Source organism: Ambystoma mexicanum, chromosome 3p (genome assembly GCF_040938575.1).
Source record: "Ambystoma mexicanum isolate Mex_15411 chromosome 3p, UKY_AmexF1_1, whole genome shotgun sequence".
Classification (NCBI taxonomy): domain Eukaryota; kingdom Metazoa; phylum Chordata; class Amphibia; order Caudata; family Ambystomatidae; genus Ambystoma; species Ambystoma mexicanum.
Window position 1 is genome coordinate 1,151,913,714 of NC_090925.1, and position 19,249 is coordinate 1,151,932,962.

Consider the following 19,249-nt stretch of genomic DNA (forward strand, 5'->3'; position numbering starts at 1 on the left):
CTTCAACCCATGCTCCAGCTAACCTGACAGGAACCCGACAGGAGGCAGAAACAAAAAAAAGTGATGGGTATAAGGTTTTGAATTAATCTTAACCACTGGCATTGCTCTCAGCAACCTTTCAAACCACCTTTATTTAGCCCGTCTGCGCCATTGCAAAAGGGGTCCAGCTATATGCAAATCAGTCAAGAACTGCCACCAATGGGAGCATCCCTGCCCGAACTGCTAGGCCAGGTTCCCTCTGCACGGAAACACAAGCAACCCCAGACATATTTCGGCCTTTTGGGCCTCCTCAGGGAGGTGCAGCTCGATTCCCTATGACGCATCGAGCAAGGGACCCACGTCTGGGCATACCCTCTCTCACATAGGGAGACAAACTGATATCAAAAAGTGATGGGTGCAAGGTTTTAAATTAATCTGAACCACTGGCATTGCTCTCGGCGACCTTCCAAACCACTGTTTTTAGCCTGTCTGCACCATTGCAAAAGGGGTCCAGCCACATGCAAATCAGTCAGGTACTGGACTGCCCCTTATTGCATATGGTCTTTCCCTTTCTGTAATGGCTTGGCAGGCAAAGAACGATGGTCTGGAGGGTTGCCCAGAGCAATGCCAGAGGTTAAGATTCAAACCTTCCAGCCATCCCCCTCTTTGTTTTTGCTTTGTAACCCCGAGTGGGACAGGTGTGCCCAGACGTGGGTTCCGTGCCTGCAGGGCCTAGAGACCCAAGCTACTCCTCACTGATAAGAGCCAACAAGGCTGAAACATGTTTGGGGATGCTTGTGGTCTCGTGCAGAAGGGATGTGACCTAGCAGTTCGGAATGGACTGCCCCTTTTGGGGTGGGACCAAGCCTGATTTTCATATGGTCTTTCCCCTTCTGTAATGGCTGGCAGGAGGATGCAGAATCCTCCATGGACTACGCCTATTATCCACTTCTGCCTTATAAAGCTTTGATTTATGAAACCTGCAACTAGTGGAGCAGCTTTGTGGGCATTAATTTGGGAGGGAGGTGTGAATCAGATTTCCCAACAAGAAATGCAGAGACCCAACAAAAACAAAAAAATCAAGCACAATTCAAATAGTTCTTCTGGAATAATGCTGAAATAAAGTATTGGATTGCGAAACAAACTGAATTGGCAGGGAGAGCTATTAAAGTAAAATTTCCCCCAAAAAGAAATGCATACAAAACGTGTTATCACTGGATTTGTTTTAAACAATTTTATTGGCATTTAACAAGAAAGCAATATTACCTCCTCCCCGCCCCATTCCAACGCCCCAGCCCCCCCACCCCATGACAGAAGCAGTGGTCTAATTTCTTTCAAAATCTCTGCTAAACTATGGGATTACACACGCTTACATAATGTTCAATATCCTCAAATTGTGTGGGCACCACGGGTATACATAATCCCCTTTGAGGAAGTCCAAAACCATTGCACAATCTTGTTGAAATTTACATGTGCCCCTTGCAAGTTATACGTCATCCATTCCACTGCCATGAAACCCCACAGTTTAAATAACCAGTCTCTTGGTGTTGGCAGCCTTTTCTGTTTCCAACATTTTGCAATAACTAGCCATGCCGCTATTACCATTAACTTGAAGGCTTTACTATGTGTCCTAGAGGGTAGGTGGACCCCTGGATCGAACATCCCACGCATCCATTCCTTTGGTGTCAGTTGTGCATCAATAGTTACTATTGTCTTTATCTGGGCCATGACCTCTTCCCAAAATACCCCCATGGCCGGTCACTCCCACCAGAAGTGTTTCCAATCCCATCTCATACCACATTCCCTCCAGCACTTCTCTGGGGTTGCTGGGTATATTTTATGCAACCTTTCCGGAGTATAGTGCCACTGGACCATCATTCTATACCACGCTTCCCTGATCTGAATCAACCTCGTCAACTCTGGGTTATTTGCCCACAGGTGTTCCCAGTGTTCTCTTGGAATAACAATCCCCAATGTCTTTTCCCATTTATGCATTCATTCCCATGTTTGGCCCGAGTCGCCTTCCATCAGAATAGAGTACAGCTTAGACACAAGCTGTTTATCACCAGCATGTGTAGTAATACATTTTTCAAACGTTCTAAGTTTTCAGATAGCCCCATACTTTGTTTACAATCTATTAAATTACGATTCTCTGACCCCCGCTTCATACCCTCTGCTTTGTGCACCCCACCTTCCGCCATTGTCTAAACGCTCCTTGTATAGTCCCTGGTTGGAATTGCAGATTCTCAATTAACAGGGTGAAAGGTGCATAAACGGACATCCTTCTCAAGTAGACAGTGCAATATATCACACACCACTGCCAATACCTGGCTACTCTGTGTATTCTGGGGTCTATCTTCACGTATGTAGCCAGAAGCCTCTGCAGGGGGGCACCCTGCCACCCTCCTATCCATCCTTGCCCGTGGGTTAGAGAAATCTCTAGAAAACCATTCCCTTAGTACTGTAAACTCTGCAGCCTCATAGTAATTAATACAATTCGGGAGTCCGACCACCAGTCTAATTATTTTGACATAAAATTCTCGAGGCCATTTTATTCAAAGTCACAAAAATAACCTCAGGACTGGTATCGGGAGCGCATGGAAGTAATACAGCACCCTAGGAAGTGTTACCATCTTAATGGTGGTGACTCTACCCAGCCATGAGATACGAAGTGGGGACCATTTTACCAAATCTTCATTCACTTGTTGAAGCAATCGCAGATAGCTGTTATCCTATATCTGCGGCATCGCATTAGCTATATTAACCCCTAGATATCTAATGCTACTCTCTGCCAGCGCAAACTGAGAATATAAAGATAGAGCTACCCTCTGTGTCTGCGAAAGCCCCAGTACCAGCAGCCCCGACTTTCCCATGTTCACCTTAGGTCCTGCTACTATTTCTATCAATTCCGCCAACAGTGCCGGTATCGACGTCTCGGGGTATGTCAATGTTATCAGCATGTCGTCCGCGGAGGTGGCTATTTTATGTTCCTCCTGCCCAAAAGGGATGCCCTGTAACAATCGCTGTCTGAGTTTGAACAAGAATGGTTCTAAATACATTGCATAAAGCAATGGTGACAAAGGACACCCCTGCCTTGTACCCAGACCTATTTCTATTTTACAGGACAGCTGTTGGTTGACCGATAAGCGCATCATGGGAGCCTTATAGTTTGCCTGTACCATCTGTATGAACATTGCCCCCATCCCCATGCGCTCCATGGTGGCCACTCCATCGGTCAAAGGCCTTTTCAATGACTAATGACACCAGTATCAATGGGATCTGCTTTGCGGTAACCTTTTCTATCAAATGAATAATTCTTTTAGTGTTATCCCAGGTCGTCTCCCAATAATGAAACCGTACTGATCAATTTCAATTAAGTTGGGAAGAAGAGGCGCCAGCACACCCGTGCATACCTTTGCATCCATATTCATGAATGTTATGCCATAGGCCGGTACGACCCACATCTGGACAGATCGTTGCCTGGTTTCCCAAACACCACCACTTTAGCTTCGGTCATAGACATTGTTACCCCTCCTTTAGCCCCCAACAACTAATAGCCTGGTCAGTCTTGGGATCAATTTCTTAACATACTTCTTGTAAAATGCTGCTGGGAACCAGTCAGGTCCCGGTGCTTTATTCATGGGTAATGCGCCGTTAACTGCCTCCACCTCCTTGTCCCTTTCCAGCTATTCCCTATCAATAGGCGTTATCTTACACAACGATATGTCTAAAAAAATATTGCTCTACTGCTGTGGGTCTGGGTGCCCCGCCATATATAATGATTCATAAAATTTAGCAAATTCCTGTTATAGCCTCCGACTCCGTGACAATCGAACCATCGGGCCGTACAATATGCTGGACCATCCTAAACGCCTCCGATACCTTCGATTGTCGAGCCAACAGCTTGTCCAGTCTATTGGCCTGCAGATAATACCTTTGTTTGGTTACAAACAGATTTCTCCACTCTACGGGTGTGAAGTACGTCTAACTGACTCTGGACTTCGTTTAGCTTCTTATGTAATGCCCTTATGATTAGCTATATCATATTGAATATCCTTTAATTGAGCCTCCAGATCTTTTTCCATAACCATTCGCCGTTTCTCCCTGTGAGCATGTAGCGCAATGAGTTCCCCACGCATCACTGCTTTTTAGGCACCCCATAACCCCCCCTCCAGCGAGACCTCTTGATTATCATTGCCCTGAACATATCGCTCTATTCCACCCCCCTCACCTCCCTCCCAATTACCTCTGCCATCTCATGGTCATTCAACAATTCCCCTGGGAACGTCCAAGCCCACAACCCACTGTCACCATATATAATGTCGCCAATGGCTTTTCCCAGTGACATTATGTATGGGGACATTACCAGATACCCAACAGGGATTAATAGAAATGCGAGAAACACGTATACACCTTCTCTCCCCTCATGATCCGCCAGGCATCCCAAAGTCAAATTATCAAAGCTGTCCTTCAATGCCCGTGATGGGGGCACGGATCCCTCTGCCCGCTCCTGCACGCCTATCCTTGTCGATATCCCAGGCCAAATTAAAATCTCCTGTGTGTAGGATCTCTCCCTCTGCAAAGCTCTCCAGTTTTATTACCACATCCCTCAAAAAAATAGTCCTGCCCAGAATTGGGTGCATATATTGTTGCCATTGTAACTAGTTTATGACCCAACTGTACTATTAGAAAGAGATACCTCCCGTCCCCATCCACCTGAACCCGTACTAACTTAGCCCTCCATGAGTCTCTGAACCCTACCAAGACCCCTGTGGTCTTCCCTACTGGATTGGAAAACCTGGGAGAATTGCTGCAGTCTCGCAACAAATGTGTCTGCCATCTTTATGTGTGTTTCTTGTAATATAATAACATCCTTTTCCCTTCTCACCAGGGCCTACACCCTTCTACAGTTCACAGGGGAATTTAACCCCCTCACATTATATGATAAAACCTTTAATGTAAAACTTGGTAGTATCTTCTATATCTGCCTTAAAATCCCATCTCCCCAGTTAGATCCCCCCCACCCACCTGCTTCTGCCCCTTTATCCCTCCCTCATCCCACCTCCGCCCTACAAACCATCTCAGAGCCACATAGGACCTTGATAGTCTCACCATGTCCATCCTCTTCCTCCAAATTCAACACAGCCAAGCCCTCTGTACAGGTTGTGATGTGATGTTGCTGTCCCTCCACCTTAAAAAGCAGTCCAAATGGAAATGTCCACTTATAGGGGATATGCTTTGTAATAAGAGTCTGCGTCAATTGACCCATGTCGCTCCGCTTTTGTAGTGTTATGAAAGCCAGAACCTGAAACAGACATGTGCCTCATTCACTGTGATATTGCCTTCAGTTCTTGACTACTGTAATAGCCAACTGTTGGGCATTCCTTCCAAACAACTTCAGCGACTCCAGAGAGCCCAGAATGCGGCCATCAGGTTGATATTTAAAATTAAACAAATCCACTCATGTATCTCCATACCGTCGAGAGTTACATTGGCTCTCAATTGCCGACCGCATCAATTTCAAGACAGCCTGCATTATTTTTAAATGCATAATGGTATTGCCCCTCTGTACCTAAGAGTTAATTCAGCCATATCATCCAATGAGACAATTACAATCTAGCGATAGTCACCTCCTGGTCATCCCTCATTCAGCCTATACATCTCGAGGTGACAGAAGATTCTGTCTTTGGTCCCAGGTTGTGGAACTCTTTACTTTTGCAACTTAGGACCATGAGCTCTCTCCTGCAATTCCGCCGAGCACTGAAAACCTTCTGGCTGTACACATCCATCAATAAATTCCCAACGCATTGTTGAACCATACTTTTCAAGTATGTGTCCAATATTGATTAACTTAAGCCCTTTACACAAATATTTGATTGGCGGGACCGATTCTCCAGGTCCTCCGCTCGCAGTTCCATATTATGGGAGACCCTAACTAGTAGATCTAATAATTCTCTTTTCTGACTTACCTCCTCCGATACCTCCACCAGGCCCTGTTCTGTCACATCCGCTCTTCACTTCAATGTCTTCACTTCCCCCTCGACTTCAGTCAGGGAGGTTCTCAACTCTTCCCGCAATGATGTAAACTGCTCCTGGACAGTCTTAGTTATTCTCCCCTCCATGTCATTGAGGCATTCCCCGAGATCGTACTTGCTGAGAGCTATCTCATCAGTCTCTTGTTCACCCCCTTTCTCCTCCTCAGTGTTCCCTTTCTCAACCACTAGCATTACCTCACCTCATTGCCTCCAACAGTGCTCTAATTGAACTTCCTGGCGGGTTGCCTCCTTCTGGCCTGGTTGCCCTTCCCTTTTGCTCCTGGCATTTCGGTGTCGCCTCCCTACACGACCGCCCGTATCCGGAGATTGCTACCGTACTATTGTTCAGCCTTGATAGGACCTCTCCCCCCTCCCCTCTTCCATACTGCTTATATGAGGACGCCCAGGCGGTTGATTCTAGAATCCCTTTGTGTGCGCTTCACACCTTTCCCCCGCCGGTATTTCCTCTCATTAGATCTTTTCCGCAACTCACCAATAGTCACCCTCCTGAGGCATCGACACGTGGGACCTGACCACACTCTTGCACACTAATATGTCCTCCTGGGCACCCGTCCTCCTTACTGCTTCATTCAGCGGGGGAACTTCCGTCCTGCCTCAGAGCCTCCCCTCCGCTGCACACCCCAGGTTGCTCCACCCGTCTTCGCGGCAACAGGACCTCCAAGCTGTTTAGCCCCTCCTCCGCTGTCGGTCACAGTGCTGCGAATCTGACACAGGAAGTTGAAGGACCACTGCCTGAATCCAAGGTGTTCCCAGCTAGGCGGCTATCCCTCACAGGGGTATTCTCCCGTTATGTCTTTCCACGCCGTAGAGGCCTCTGAATATTTGTTCCCGTTCCCCTGCGCTGCCCAGGTGAGGCCTGGTTCACAGCTGCACCTCCGCTTCTGATGGATGTGCGACAATTATCGTTCCTTGCCAGAGCCTTACTTCTCCCTCTCATGTACCACTACATGGAGCGGGCTGCTGCTCTTCCAAAAGGGTGGGGCGCCTACAATCAATTGCAAGGGCCACAGCAACTTTGCTTCTACTCTTGGGCACCTCTCAATTGCCCAGCCTGCATCCGTACCTTTTTAGCACGGAACAGAGCTGAGGATATCACGTCCTCATTCTCCAGCCGCCATTTCGCAATCCTTCACTAGATGTTTCAAGTAGTTACAAGGGACATGAGGGTGACTAGCGCCATCAAAATTAAAAATGTACTGGCATAGCTCCCGCTTTATAGGTCTTCTTTCCTCTCCCCTTAGTCCCCTTCCCCATCACACAAAAGGTGGTGGTGCGACAGTGAGCTGCAGATCACGTCCAGTGCTGGTTCAGCCAGTCAGCTGACAATCTGGGTCACATGAAGGCTCTGGAAGTACCCTTTTCTGGTAGCTAGATGCTGGATGTGGGCCCTGAAGACCTTGGGAATAGCTGTGGGGGTTGCGGGAAGGGGGCTGAAAGGCCTTTTCATGTCCCGTGAGACATCAATTTCCTCAAGGGAGCAGTGCTCTGGCAAGACAATTTTTACCGGAGTACAGCTCTGTCTTGTTCCGGCCCAATTACTCCTCTGTACTAGGCTGCAAGACACCAGCACAGCAACCCACCTCCTACTCCCCGAAATTCCCCATTCGGCGGTTCCAATGGAGAAGAAGAGAGGTAGGTCTGTGATGCCACCAGTAAACGGTATCTCTGATGGAGCGAAGTCAGTCACAAGGCATGTCACAGTAGTGAATCTCAGCATGACATGCACCATGACCGAGCCTGTGTGCTGATTATTATATAGATAAACACCAGACGCAACACAACAGGGCCCTTCAAAACCAAAAAGGATCCACACTGGTAGGGGTGTGCCAATCCATACAACCCCAGTGCAAGCTACTCCTTAGCCTACAACAGATGAACCAGTAGAGCCAAAGCATTGACCATGCATGCCCCGTGAATGCCTTTGGCAACAAAGTCTGAAGCTTTAGCTTCATTCTGAGACTGCATCACTGCAAGCACGGGTCAAGCCCAATCAAAGTGTGTCTTCAGACAGCACCAGCAACCAGCTAGAGGAAACATGAAGTCTAAAGGTAACTTTTCTTTGGCTGGTATTACTTCACCATTTATAGAACTATTCTACTAAAGGCCCAGTTTGGCCTTTGAGAACAGATCTGCTAAATACAAAAAAGATTTTTTTTGTAAAATACCTTAATTTTTCTCTACAGCCTTTATCTAATTCCTGTTGGATAATTTATCTTCATTTTTACTGACAGCTCACTCCCAACATCAGTGATATTTATACATCTACCTTGGTCAGGACCAGAAGTTCTTTATTAAGTATTTTTCGTTGTACTTTCCTCCCGATGAAGCAACTCTTGCAGGGTTATGCCTTGAGCTCTACCACGCAACCTAGAGAGCCCTTAGAAATTCTTGGCTCACCTGTTTTCAATAGAGGGATTCGAGTTTTGTGGAAACTTGGGTAGGAGGCATTGAACATCAACATGTCTTCCATTCAAATCGTGCGAGTACATTCTGCACATAAATGAAAGTAAATATTCAATTTTGTGCTTCATTTAGGTCTTGCCAAACATGACAGTCATCTATTTGACATAGGTTCTGCTTCTGCAATAAAAGGCAAACGCCAGAAGAGGGAAGGCGAAAACCAACGAAACTCTGATACTACCTGAAGATGGAAAATAAAGCATGCCAGGGTTTCTCTGCACATAGGAATCCGTGGCTATTACCCATAAACACTAGGCATGGTTGTGTATTTGCAATAAAACAACCAGGACTTGACGGAATAGGCAGTTTTCTTCTTCCCCAATTTACATCAGGATATGTAAATACACAATGATAATTTATTTGTTTCATAAAGCGTGTTGGTGGTGTCACCACACTAAACATGTTGAGTGCTTGTAGAATCACACTGCAGTAAATATAAGTAGAGAAATTGATAGCATTATGATCTGGGAGGCCTCATTCCAAAAGTAGTCTGTGTGCAAGGAATCTTGCCCTTTTACATGTGGGGTGCGGGTGGGCAGAACAGGGTATCCTCTGGATGATGGAGGTTAACAGGGGCAGAAGTCAAATATTGATTTGGAGGAGTGATGAAGGACCAAGTTGGTTTGTGGGAACATTAATTGTGGCAGAGGTTGTACTATAGATTAGATGGGGAAAAGATTTAGGACAGAATTGAGTTTTCAGTAGTTCACTGATGACTAGCAGGTAGTGTGAAGATGGGCTAGAAATGTACCAGGGTGGGAGATGGCTCTGAACGACTGGCCTTCGCTACTAATATGTTCTTGTTTAAGATTAGCAAGGAAGGCTATTATAGAAGAGCTGTGAGGAGGGTTGTAGACGCACTCACCTAATCTTAAGTAATTTTCATGTCTTATGTAAACGTATTCTATATTGTTTTAAGGTGCGGGGGAGGAAACGTGAAGAGCTTGCATAGTGGTTAAAAAATTAAGAAGGATTGGTTTCTATGCAAGTTGTATGGATTTTGTATGGATTTTCAAAGTGTGAGATCACCAGCGTCGTCCATAAGTATTTGAAATCAATCCAGATTTTGATGTAAAGAGGACAGTTGTTAAACTGTAACCTTCAAGGTAACTGATAAGGTAAGCTAACATATTTTGAGTCAATTGCAGTGTGTAAAAGTCATAGATTTAGCATACTCTGAACAGGGATTTGTGGTAGTGCAATTTCAAGTGTACAGAGGTCTGCATAGTAATTTTAAAATGGTCTTGGGAAAAGGAGAAGTTAAAGCTTATGCGGCAGCTCCAAGATGAAGCAACACATACCATTTATCTTTGCAAGATGGTCGAGATCCAACTGGATTCCCTAAGTCCTAGCTTGTTCACTGATTTCAGGAGTGTTGGAGACATCTAGGCAGTTTGTGTTAGCTGCAGGTATGTGGTTGTCCATTAGAATGGTCGTACTGCTATTTAACAATACCACTGTTTGCCCCCACACTTAGACACATTTCAATATAACCTACTAAACATTTATACCTTGACTCAGAGCCTAAGGTTCAGTGAGGGAGTGATACTTTCAAATTGAGGGTGCGTAAATATCCACCCACAACTGCACAGAGTGTGAAAACATTGCTAGCATGCTTGACCCATCTAGACGTTCTTGTGCGACAGCCTCGAGATTTGTTTTAAAGGTGCATAATTTCGGTATTTTATAGCACAATTCTCAAAAGAGATTTAATTTTTTTAAAGTAACACATTTTTACAGGCAGTTTTGTGGGTACAATCGTGAAATATTTCATTTCAAGGTTGTCCAAGTAAACATGACCTTCCCAAAGAGAATATTTTCTATTCACTGAACTCCGCCAAAGAAAGGGTCAATTACAATAAACCTAAATGTAGCACTGAACAGCACAATTGCCACAATGAATTGGCAAAAAAAGTCATGTCCTGCACGCAGTTTAAATGGCCTACTTTAAAAGTTGTGTCTCTAGGAGTTTGAGATATTGCTGCCCCCATCCCAGGAACTTACACATCAGTTTATCAATGCCCATGAAGACCCTCTTAGGAGTAGATTAGAGATTTAGTGTAAAGTATTTTTGGCGGGTGTTAGGCAAAGTATGTATACAGTACCCTCAGGAAACACTACAAACAACTCTGACTACAGGTATAGGAAACCCAACCTTTTGTATAAGCTTGTACTACACAGTTTTGGAAGCGTGTTGAGCAGCCAGGGTTATCTTAAGAGGGGTCAATGCGAGCTGTAGTGGAGTTACAGAGATTTACAGTTACAAGTATTCAAATAAACTCTTACACTCAAGGTTTCTTGAATAAACAATTATTAATTTATTATCAGTCAGTTAGAAAAAGCCTTCTTCAGAAGGGAGCACTATAATAGTAACACTCAAATACACTTCATGAAATACACACTCTTAATATCTCTAAATCAGTAGATACCCTTTTGAGATGGCCCACAGACACTACCTACACCTTAAGGTGACTTCAATTGCTAGGGTGCTGGGGACATTAATATATCAGTGTTGCATTAAGAATCATATGGTAATAAGCCAAAAGGAAAAGATTACTTAGAACATACAAGAGACCATAAATATTCTTAAGCAGGCAAATACTTTTGGATCCCCCCAGAAAGAGTCATTCAGTACAATAGGCTAAGCCCAAGTCAATGGGTAAAAGTCTTATATAGGATGAAGCACCTCTGATAGGTAAATGGAAAAGTCTTTGCACAATGTTTTAGAAGTCTTTAAAGAAAAGAAGAATCAAATGTAGGGCCACAAGCTGATTAGACTTGCGAGTGGTAGAAGATGCAAGCAACTCTACAGCAAGAGAATTTGTACAGTACCTTTAAAATGAAGAAAAGATGCAGCAGATGACTCTTGTTCCTGTGCAGCTCTCACTGTTCCTGGGCCTCAGTCATGGGGACAAGAGGGAGGACGTCGGGAGACTCCTGCAATGCACTGGGACGGACAAAACTTGCAACCGGCAAACATCACTTTCAGTGGCTGTTTAGTGTTACAGCTCCTCGCATCTACCGCAAATAGCAACACTGCAGTTCCTGGCTGTCGAGATGGACTTTTCTTGCTTCTGGGGTACTGCACTCAGATGAGGGGGCTCAGGCTCGGTCAGTCCCGCTTCGTGGGAGTCCGGAGGATCTTCCTGGAGCTCTTGGCCAGCTTAAAAGCAAAGCACACAATCTGGTGTTCCTCTCCCTGGCTATACGGTTTCCAGCAGCAACTCTGTGGAAATTCAACCAGCTCCAAGATGGATGTCCAGGTGGCTTACTTTGGAGTTGATTGGTCCCACCAACTCAAGGGGAGAAGTCGTCCTTGCAGGGGCTTCTCGGTCGATGCAAACGTGGCGTTTCAGCACTGCAGCAGGGCTTCACCGGGCAAACCAGTGGTCCAGGAGTTGCAGCAGGCGTCCTTTTCAAGTTCTTCTTCAGTTCCTTCGTCCGGTGGTCGACTCTGCCTTCCAAGCCAAAAGCCTCGCCTTTTATTCAGTTCTCTCCCATTCATTCCAGCCTAGCTGTCAGTCACCCATCAGGGTGGCTGTCCTTGCCAGACAGTCAGCGCGCCAATCACCACCGAGTGCATTTGGGTCTCGTAGGAGACTAAGCACAGGGAGTTTTTGGCACCTCCCTCACTTTTTGCCTACCCCAGACACCCTGGAGCCAGAGGCGGGCTTCACTCGTGAATCCCGCCAAAGGCAAAGCGAACAATGGGACCAAACCTGGTTTGGCGCGGAGATTACCAGGGCCATTTTGACAAAAATGGCACCCTTGGGTGCTTTACTGCAGCTGCGAACGCAGCCCGTGGTAATGCACACCACGGTAGTTAAAACAAAACCACTGCCACCAGCCATTCAGGGAGGAAAGGATAACATAAAAAATGTTACATTATAAGCTTGACAAAGGGGATACTAGGTAACCCTCCAGCACCCTATTGTAAGATAGTGTATGCTGGGTCTAGAAAGTTACAAAGTAAAGACAATTTCACTTTACTGCTCTTGGAAACAGTAGTTTATCCAAGAGAAGGTATTTAAACCTTGTGGAAATCTGAAAGACTTCCCAGGGCCACTGCACTGAAGGTGCTGTGTGACCCCAATGTAAAAGATGATGCCTATGGAGTTTGTCAGACTCCACAACAAAAAGAAACAGTGTACAAAATCACATCAAAATACATGAGTGGGAAAAAGGATCTCACTCTCTCCAGGTTAAAAAAAAATCAAGTCCTCAAAATCCAGCAAAGTTGCTGCTCGGGATCTCTAAAGTGGAGGGGTACATTTCTGAGAATTCGCCCTAACTGCAACATAGACATCTCTATTACACTGATCATCCCTAGATGGCCCAAATGTAGTGACAACAACCCCTTCAAGTCACGAGCCAAATCCGATCACAGCAGGTCTATAGTTAATGAATTGATTTTTGCACGGAATGAAATACCAAGATATTTGATGTGCACGTCTATTGGTTAAAAAATTTGTACTTTTTGTCTTCCAAAATAGGTGTAATTTCGGGCTTTTAACAATCCACCTTGCAGCCTGGAGACAAATACCTTTTGTAAAAGTTTCCAGAATCTTTGGCAGTGAAACTCTGGCTTACAAAGCACGCCATCAGCAAACAAGAGTTTCATATTGACATTATTTTATTAATATGCTGCACAGTATTTCTCATTCTTTCTTAAGAGTAATACAAGTACTTTTAAGGTGAGGTAAAACAATAGGGAAAGCGTGCAGCCTGGTCACACAACGCATCCAATTTCTATATGGTGGGAAAGGGTCTCTAACATGTACTCTACAGCCTAGAAAAAAGGCATTCCATCATCCCTATAAACGTGTCTCCTACCTCGACGATCTTTTTACTCGTAAAATAGGTACAGCCAGCTCCACATTATTAAACACATTTACATTAATGCCGGGTATTGCTCTTGGCATGCTCTTCTTAGTGCAGGTCTGTGTTAGGCTTTGCATGGTGTTGCGCCTTGCACCCTTTTACAAACCTTAGCCGTTTGTGGTGTAGTAGCCCGAGCATCAACATTCCAAAAAGGGGCACAGTGGGTGGCCAATAAGAGTCATCCCCAGGCCTACACATTCAGTATAAACAAAAGGCTTTTAGCAATAGGTGAAAAACCCATTTCACATGTCTTGAATTGACACATTCGGTTGCAACATTTCCAGGTTTTGGAATTACATTTAAATAACTGTGAAAGAGCAGTGGGACGTTTGTTTTCATCCCTGCATTTTATGTTGATATGAGTGCTGGCAGTAAGTAGCTTTTGAAATGAGAGGGTACCCAGGGCATTTGTTTACAAGATATTGATCATTTCAATAACGTCTAGTGTGGTGCGGTCTCTATTGTGACAAATCCCTTGATGTCCTTCTCCCATGGGGAGAGAACCCTTCTCATGTGGCCAGGGTGGTGTGGCCAGTCCAATAATCCACCTGGGGGTGGAATGCAGCAAGAGGATGACATGGGGAGGGGCATCTCTCACATGATGAGGGACATGGAGAGGAGAACGCAGTATGTAGATACCACTTATCAAACTCCCATACCCTACACACCCCACAGGGTAACATAGTCCTTACCTCGCCCATGTTAAGCTGCAGGGTAGACTACATGAATGTCGCACCATGTACTGAGATGAAGAACAAGAGTTACCCATGTAAAACTACTGGGACGAATAAGCACAGAAGAATGATGAATACCACACAAGTACTAACAGCACGTTCTAATCAATATGGACGTTTGAGAGGACTTAACAGTATAAAGATGGAAGAAGAACTTGACACTAGGTCAAGCCCTCTCAGGAGGAACCACAGTCATAAGCAGCGTGCGAGGAAGTTCTGAAAGCAGGACACCAATAGGGGAGTGGGAAGTAGAGAAGCTGGCCCTAAGGAGAGAGAGCTCTCTCCGACCAAGGAAGCAGAAGCACCCGGTGTGCCCGGCCACGGGGAGACGCGAGGAAGCAAAGCTGCGTCCCCTGAAGCCTCACGCCCCCCGCACCTCATCAGCCAGCTCGCAGAGGAGTGCTGGAGCACGGCGAGCAGAACCAACATCACTGAAGACCAGTGGAGTCGCTAGAGACCCACAGCCATCGCGGATCAAGAAACAAGGTACGCTGGCTATTGGGTAGATGTGGGGGCCCTTAGAAGTAGTAGCAGAGGTTGCCTGAAGGGAAAACACCCTGGATACTGGTGGTCAAAGAAGTCGACCAGGAAAGTGGGAGACAGAAGGAAGAGAGTCTGGGACACGCACCCACATGAAGATTGCATTCAAGGAAATCTTCCTAGTCACAATAACTAGCGGGTAGGTGTACTAGATTGGATGGGACTGCAAGAGACATAAAACCAAGAGCACTGAAACTAATTCTGAGAGACGCAAGTTGATAGATAATACTCGCACTCATAATAATCTTCAGAAACAGTGTCTGGCAGGTTAGTGCACTGGATTGACAGAGCATAGAAGAACAAAGGGGAAGTGACACATGCCCCCTTGGCCTGTGTTATTAAAAAAGGCCAACAGGTGGGAAGAGGAATCAAGGGAAAGAGAAACAAAGACCCTTGAAAGAAAGTGGACATTGTCACCCACCAAGAGGAAGGAAACCTTTTGGCAACGCTAGGAGCAGACAGCCTTCAGGACCAAGGTTGTCTATCTTTTTTTAGTTTTTTTGCACCTTTTGAGAACTTTCGTGTTTCAATGGAACTGTTGAAATGTTGAAGTGTTAAGAACACACCTCCCCCTGTACTTTAGTTTGAGTTATTAGTGTGAGGGTTAGAGATGGTGTTTTGACAAGACGGTGGCCTTATTTGCTTTTGGACAACCCGACCATCCAATATGAACATTTTGGTGAGGCAGTGAAACCCCTCTTAGTGATAGGGCTAGTGAGGCATTTTCCCAACCCTTCTTAAGTTGAATATAGGTTTATAACAAAACGCCACCCTTGTGTCGTTCTCTGGCTTCGATATCTTTACAGAATATAGAACTAATTTGTCTTCAGTAGAGTGTTTGGCATTTCAACTCCTGACATCCAGGCTGTCAATGCTGAAGGGTGCTTTTCCATTAGCTAGAATAGTTTTTCATCAAATACTGTGAAAGTGTCTGCAACCTCAGATCTATATTTTTTAAACTTAGGATTCTACCAGACTTCAAAAGTATTTTTTCCTGTAAGCAAACAGACAGCCACATTTTCCCCACTGTGCCATTAATTCTGCTTTAGGTAAAAAACATACTTCTCTGCTTTCATTTCTGTCCCATGTCAAACGTGCACTTCTCTGTGAATTCCGAGTGAAATTTGTTGCATATTTGCACCTCACTATTTTGATTTGTATGCACGTTTTTGTTATTAGAATCCATTCTCAGCAGATTGTTCAGCTTCTTGCGATTTTACAATGCTCTTTTAGGCTACAAGCAGGAGCTATTTTGACCCTTGTGATGGTGAGACAGCTTTGTCAAACTTTCTGGCCCTCCGTTTCCTACCAGTGGAGAATCTGCTGAAAAATAGTCACACGCTACTTTCTGTGGATTATCCCTGGCAGAGAAAGAAAAGGGCCTTTAGAGGGTGTCGGAAGTCTGATGCTGTAGATATTTCCTTTGCAGATGCACATTTGTAATGGTTGGGAAGGAGCTGGATGAAAGAATTCTGAATGAGGTTTACTGTATGGTGTGGACCATCCTAATATTTTCCCTGCCGCAAGGGATGCCAGGAACAGCAAATGTCACTGTAGCACTTGCTTAGCATTCCGCCAATATGATCATTTGGCGGGTGTTCGACAAGGCATCAAATATGGTTGTGCCAGGTCAGTGGTGACACAGGATTCTCAAATCACACCAGTTATTTGCGGTGTGCAAATCCAAGTATTCTTAAATGTGTGCAATAGGGACGCACTGCACCAGTAAAATGGTGGACGTACAGATGAAATGCAGAAATCCTTTTCCTGCCTTTTTTCACCTTCATCGCAAACCAGAAAATTATATGAATGGAAACAACTTTGGACTATAGCATTGCTAATTATACCATTAGAAACAAAACCTAACCTATTTAGGTTAAACTAACTTTCTGTGAAAACTGGAGTTGATAATATAAAATTAAAAAACACAGATGCAACATAAGGATAACTCATGTTTTTTTTTAATTTTGAAAAATTGATTGAGCTCATTGAGTCTGGGGTTACGTCTGTAGTGGTTATGTAGTTATAAAAAAAAATCTGGACGTTATCACTTGTCTTAATTCTCTAAATAACTCCTGCCCCAAAAGAATATTGCCATATTTATTTTTTAAATACCCTACAAATAAGTTGTTTGAAACAGCAAAATAACCATCTCTATGTGTGCCTTGCCTTTATTAATACTATACTGGCCCAACTTTGAAAATTCATAAAATGTTTGCAAGTCTGATTTGTCTGATCAGCCAACAGTTAAGAATGTGTCGCCAGCAAAAAACGAATAGTAAATTAAACGCAGAATGGAAAGAGAACAGTCTCATTACACATTACGGAGACTGCCAATGACTGGATACAAAGGGGGCAATATCTAAAGGAGATAGAGACCGCATTCTCCTGGCTCGTTCTACTTGCGAATGATCAACTATGAACCCATTCATTGTAATATTTGCCCGAAATATTACTTATTCATAAACTACCTGAGGAACTCTCCTGGAAAATACTCGTCGCCAGGCTGAATACCTTTTCTGCCCCAAATTGAATAAATTGAATAGCTGCAGGTACACAAGGTCGCAGCATAATCATTGCCCTTAATTGTGCCATAGGTACTGGAAGACATTGGTTTCCCATGAATAAGCCTTGTTTTAATTGGCATGTAATAACCAGTCCACTACTTTCAACTAGAGATCACCCAGAACCTTTGTAAAGACAAAAACCATAAAAAAAATACTTTATTTTACTAAATATGCAACAAGAGAGAGGATAAACCCTATAGATTTAATTTCCAAACCCATCTGGCTGTATTAACTTGCACTTATAACGTCTTATGATATGGCATTTCTTGGGTTACTGGCTTAAACATTTTTTTTACAAAAAAACACAGCTTGCAATGTCTGAGCAAGGCATATTCTTCCATTTCTAATGGACCACATTCCGAGTTCTAAATAAATAGGACATGAATCAAACTAATAACACTATGATGCACACCATCATTGGAGGACTTATACTTACAGAAAAGGAGGCATCAGAGTCAAGCTGGTACTTGGCTGCAATTCCAAAGCGAGTATTGCTATTGCCAGCTGTCCATGCAAGGTTGACAGCAGTTTCCAGTTTATCGTTTACCTTTTGGTAAATTGATCCACCAAAATCGGTACCGTCATTCCTAACAAGTAAAAGTAAAATGCAAAAAATGTTAAAAAACAAAATACTGCTCACATTACAATGAATATTACATTAAAAAAAACCTTTGAAGTGATCTGGTAAGACTTTGGAGAACAGTTTGAGGTGTTAACTCCCTTCCCGTAGGATGGAATGTTTCTATAAGCAATGAGAAAAGGGAGGGGATGCAGAAGTACTATGCCAAAGTAGGACATTGGAAAAGAGTCAGGCAGTTAAGCGGTCTATGTCCTGTGCTTAATAATGACAGTTGTTACCAGTTCTTTACATGCAGAAATGTAAAGAATGTAACATGTCAATTAAGAGCCAAGAGAACATAGTCAGGGATAGTTGAAACCAAAATAAAGTTTTAAAAAGACATTCATGTGAAAGTCTGCATTCTCTTTGTGCACTTTTGGTTGAATCGACAAATTACGTATACACAGAGGGCAAACATTGAATCATTGAATACATATGTAGGCGGGGGGTGGATCAACGAGGGGGCAGGAGGATGGCCAAGGTGGGGAGGATGGGGTGGGGAGGGTATAGGCAGGACCACCCACCCATAACATTTTTTTAAAAAAATCTCTGGTAGAATTCAGGCCGACCAAAAGTGCACAAACAAAAATGAGTCTTTCAAAACACGTAGAACCGTTGAAACATTCTGCTTAATGTTAACAGGAAGTTTCAATAACTGCTATTATAACAATGACCTGTATAAAGAATACAGTTAGTGGAAGTTCAATGGACCAACATAAAATACGACTATGACAAACAGCTTGGTAAGAAAACTGTACGTACACGTTGGTGTGAAGCTGGAATTCATCAGTTTTGTAGCCAACAGCAAAGTTGCTTTGGGAGACTCTGGACTTGGTTGTTTCGAACGTCATCTGGTATCCAGCCAGCCACCCCTCGTATCCAAATACTGCAGCTCCTCGTACTGATGGTCCAGCGATATCGAAATCCATATCACAGCCGAGATTGATGTGTTCGCGCTTATAGGCAGATTTAATTTTAGCATTCTTCTTTCTAAATAGACCAAAAAACCCAAGTAAAATCTCTGTCCACAAAAGAACAATTCATCCTGATATATGCTGCAGCGGATGGTTTACATATTTCAGCTCCATAGTCGCAGAGAAGCTAACCACAAAGTCAAATAATTGAGGCCAGATTATTTTTTTTAAACTAATTTTGGATTGCATATTATTGTATATAACCTTAAATTAATGCATGGAGAGCACGTTATGTTGATTGTATGGCAAATAGTTAAATATATTTCCACTTTCGTTATCCTGACAAACAAGTTCTACAAAACAACCTTAAGCTTTCTACTGTGTGGAACTCTATGAATTTAAAAAAAAGCATTTAAGGAAAGATTTTCTTTTTGCAACTTTCCCCTCCAAAGACACCCTTTCCTTTTGTTTGTTTTAAACCTGGTCTTGACATTGGAGG

At 44.0% G+C, this 19,249-nt stretch overlaps 1 protein-coding gene across 1 annotated transcript in view; it reads right to left on the bottom strand.

Annotated features, from left to right (window-relative positions):
* VDAC1 (voltage dependent anion channel 1) overlaps positions 1-19,249 on the bottom strand; it is a 172,561-nt gene that overhangs the window by 40,323 nt on the left and 112,989 nt on the right. Inside the window, exons 6-7 of the mRNA XM_069652541.1 lie at positions 18,599-18,826; positions 17,654-17,804 (exon numbers count right to left, since the gene is read on the bottom strand). Coding sequence (XP_069508642.1) covers positions 17,654-17,804; positions 18,599-18,826 — 379 coding nt within the window. The remainder of the gene's footprint in view (positions 1-17,653; positions 17,805-18,598; positions 18,827-19,249) is intronic.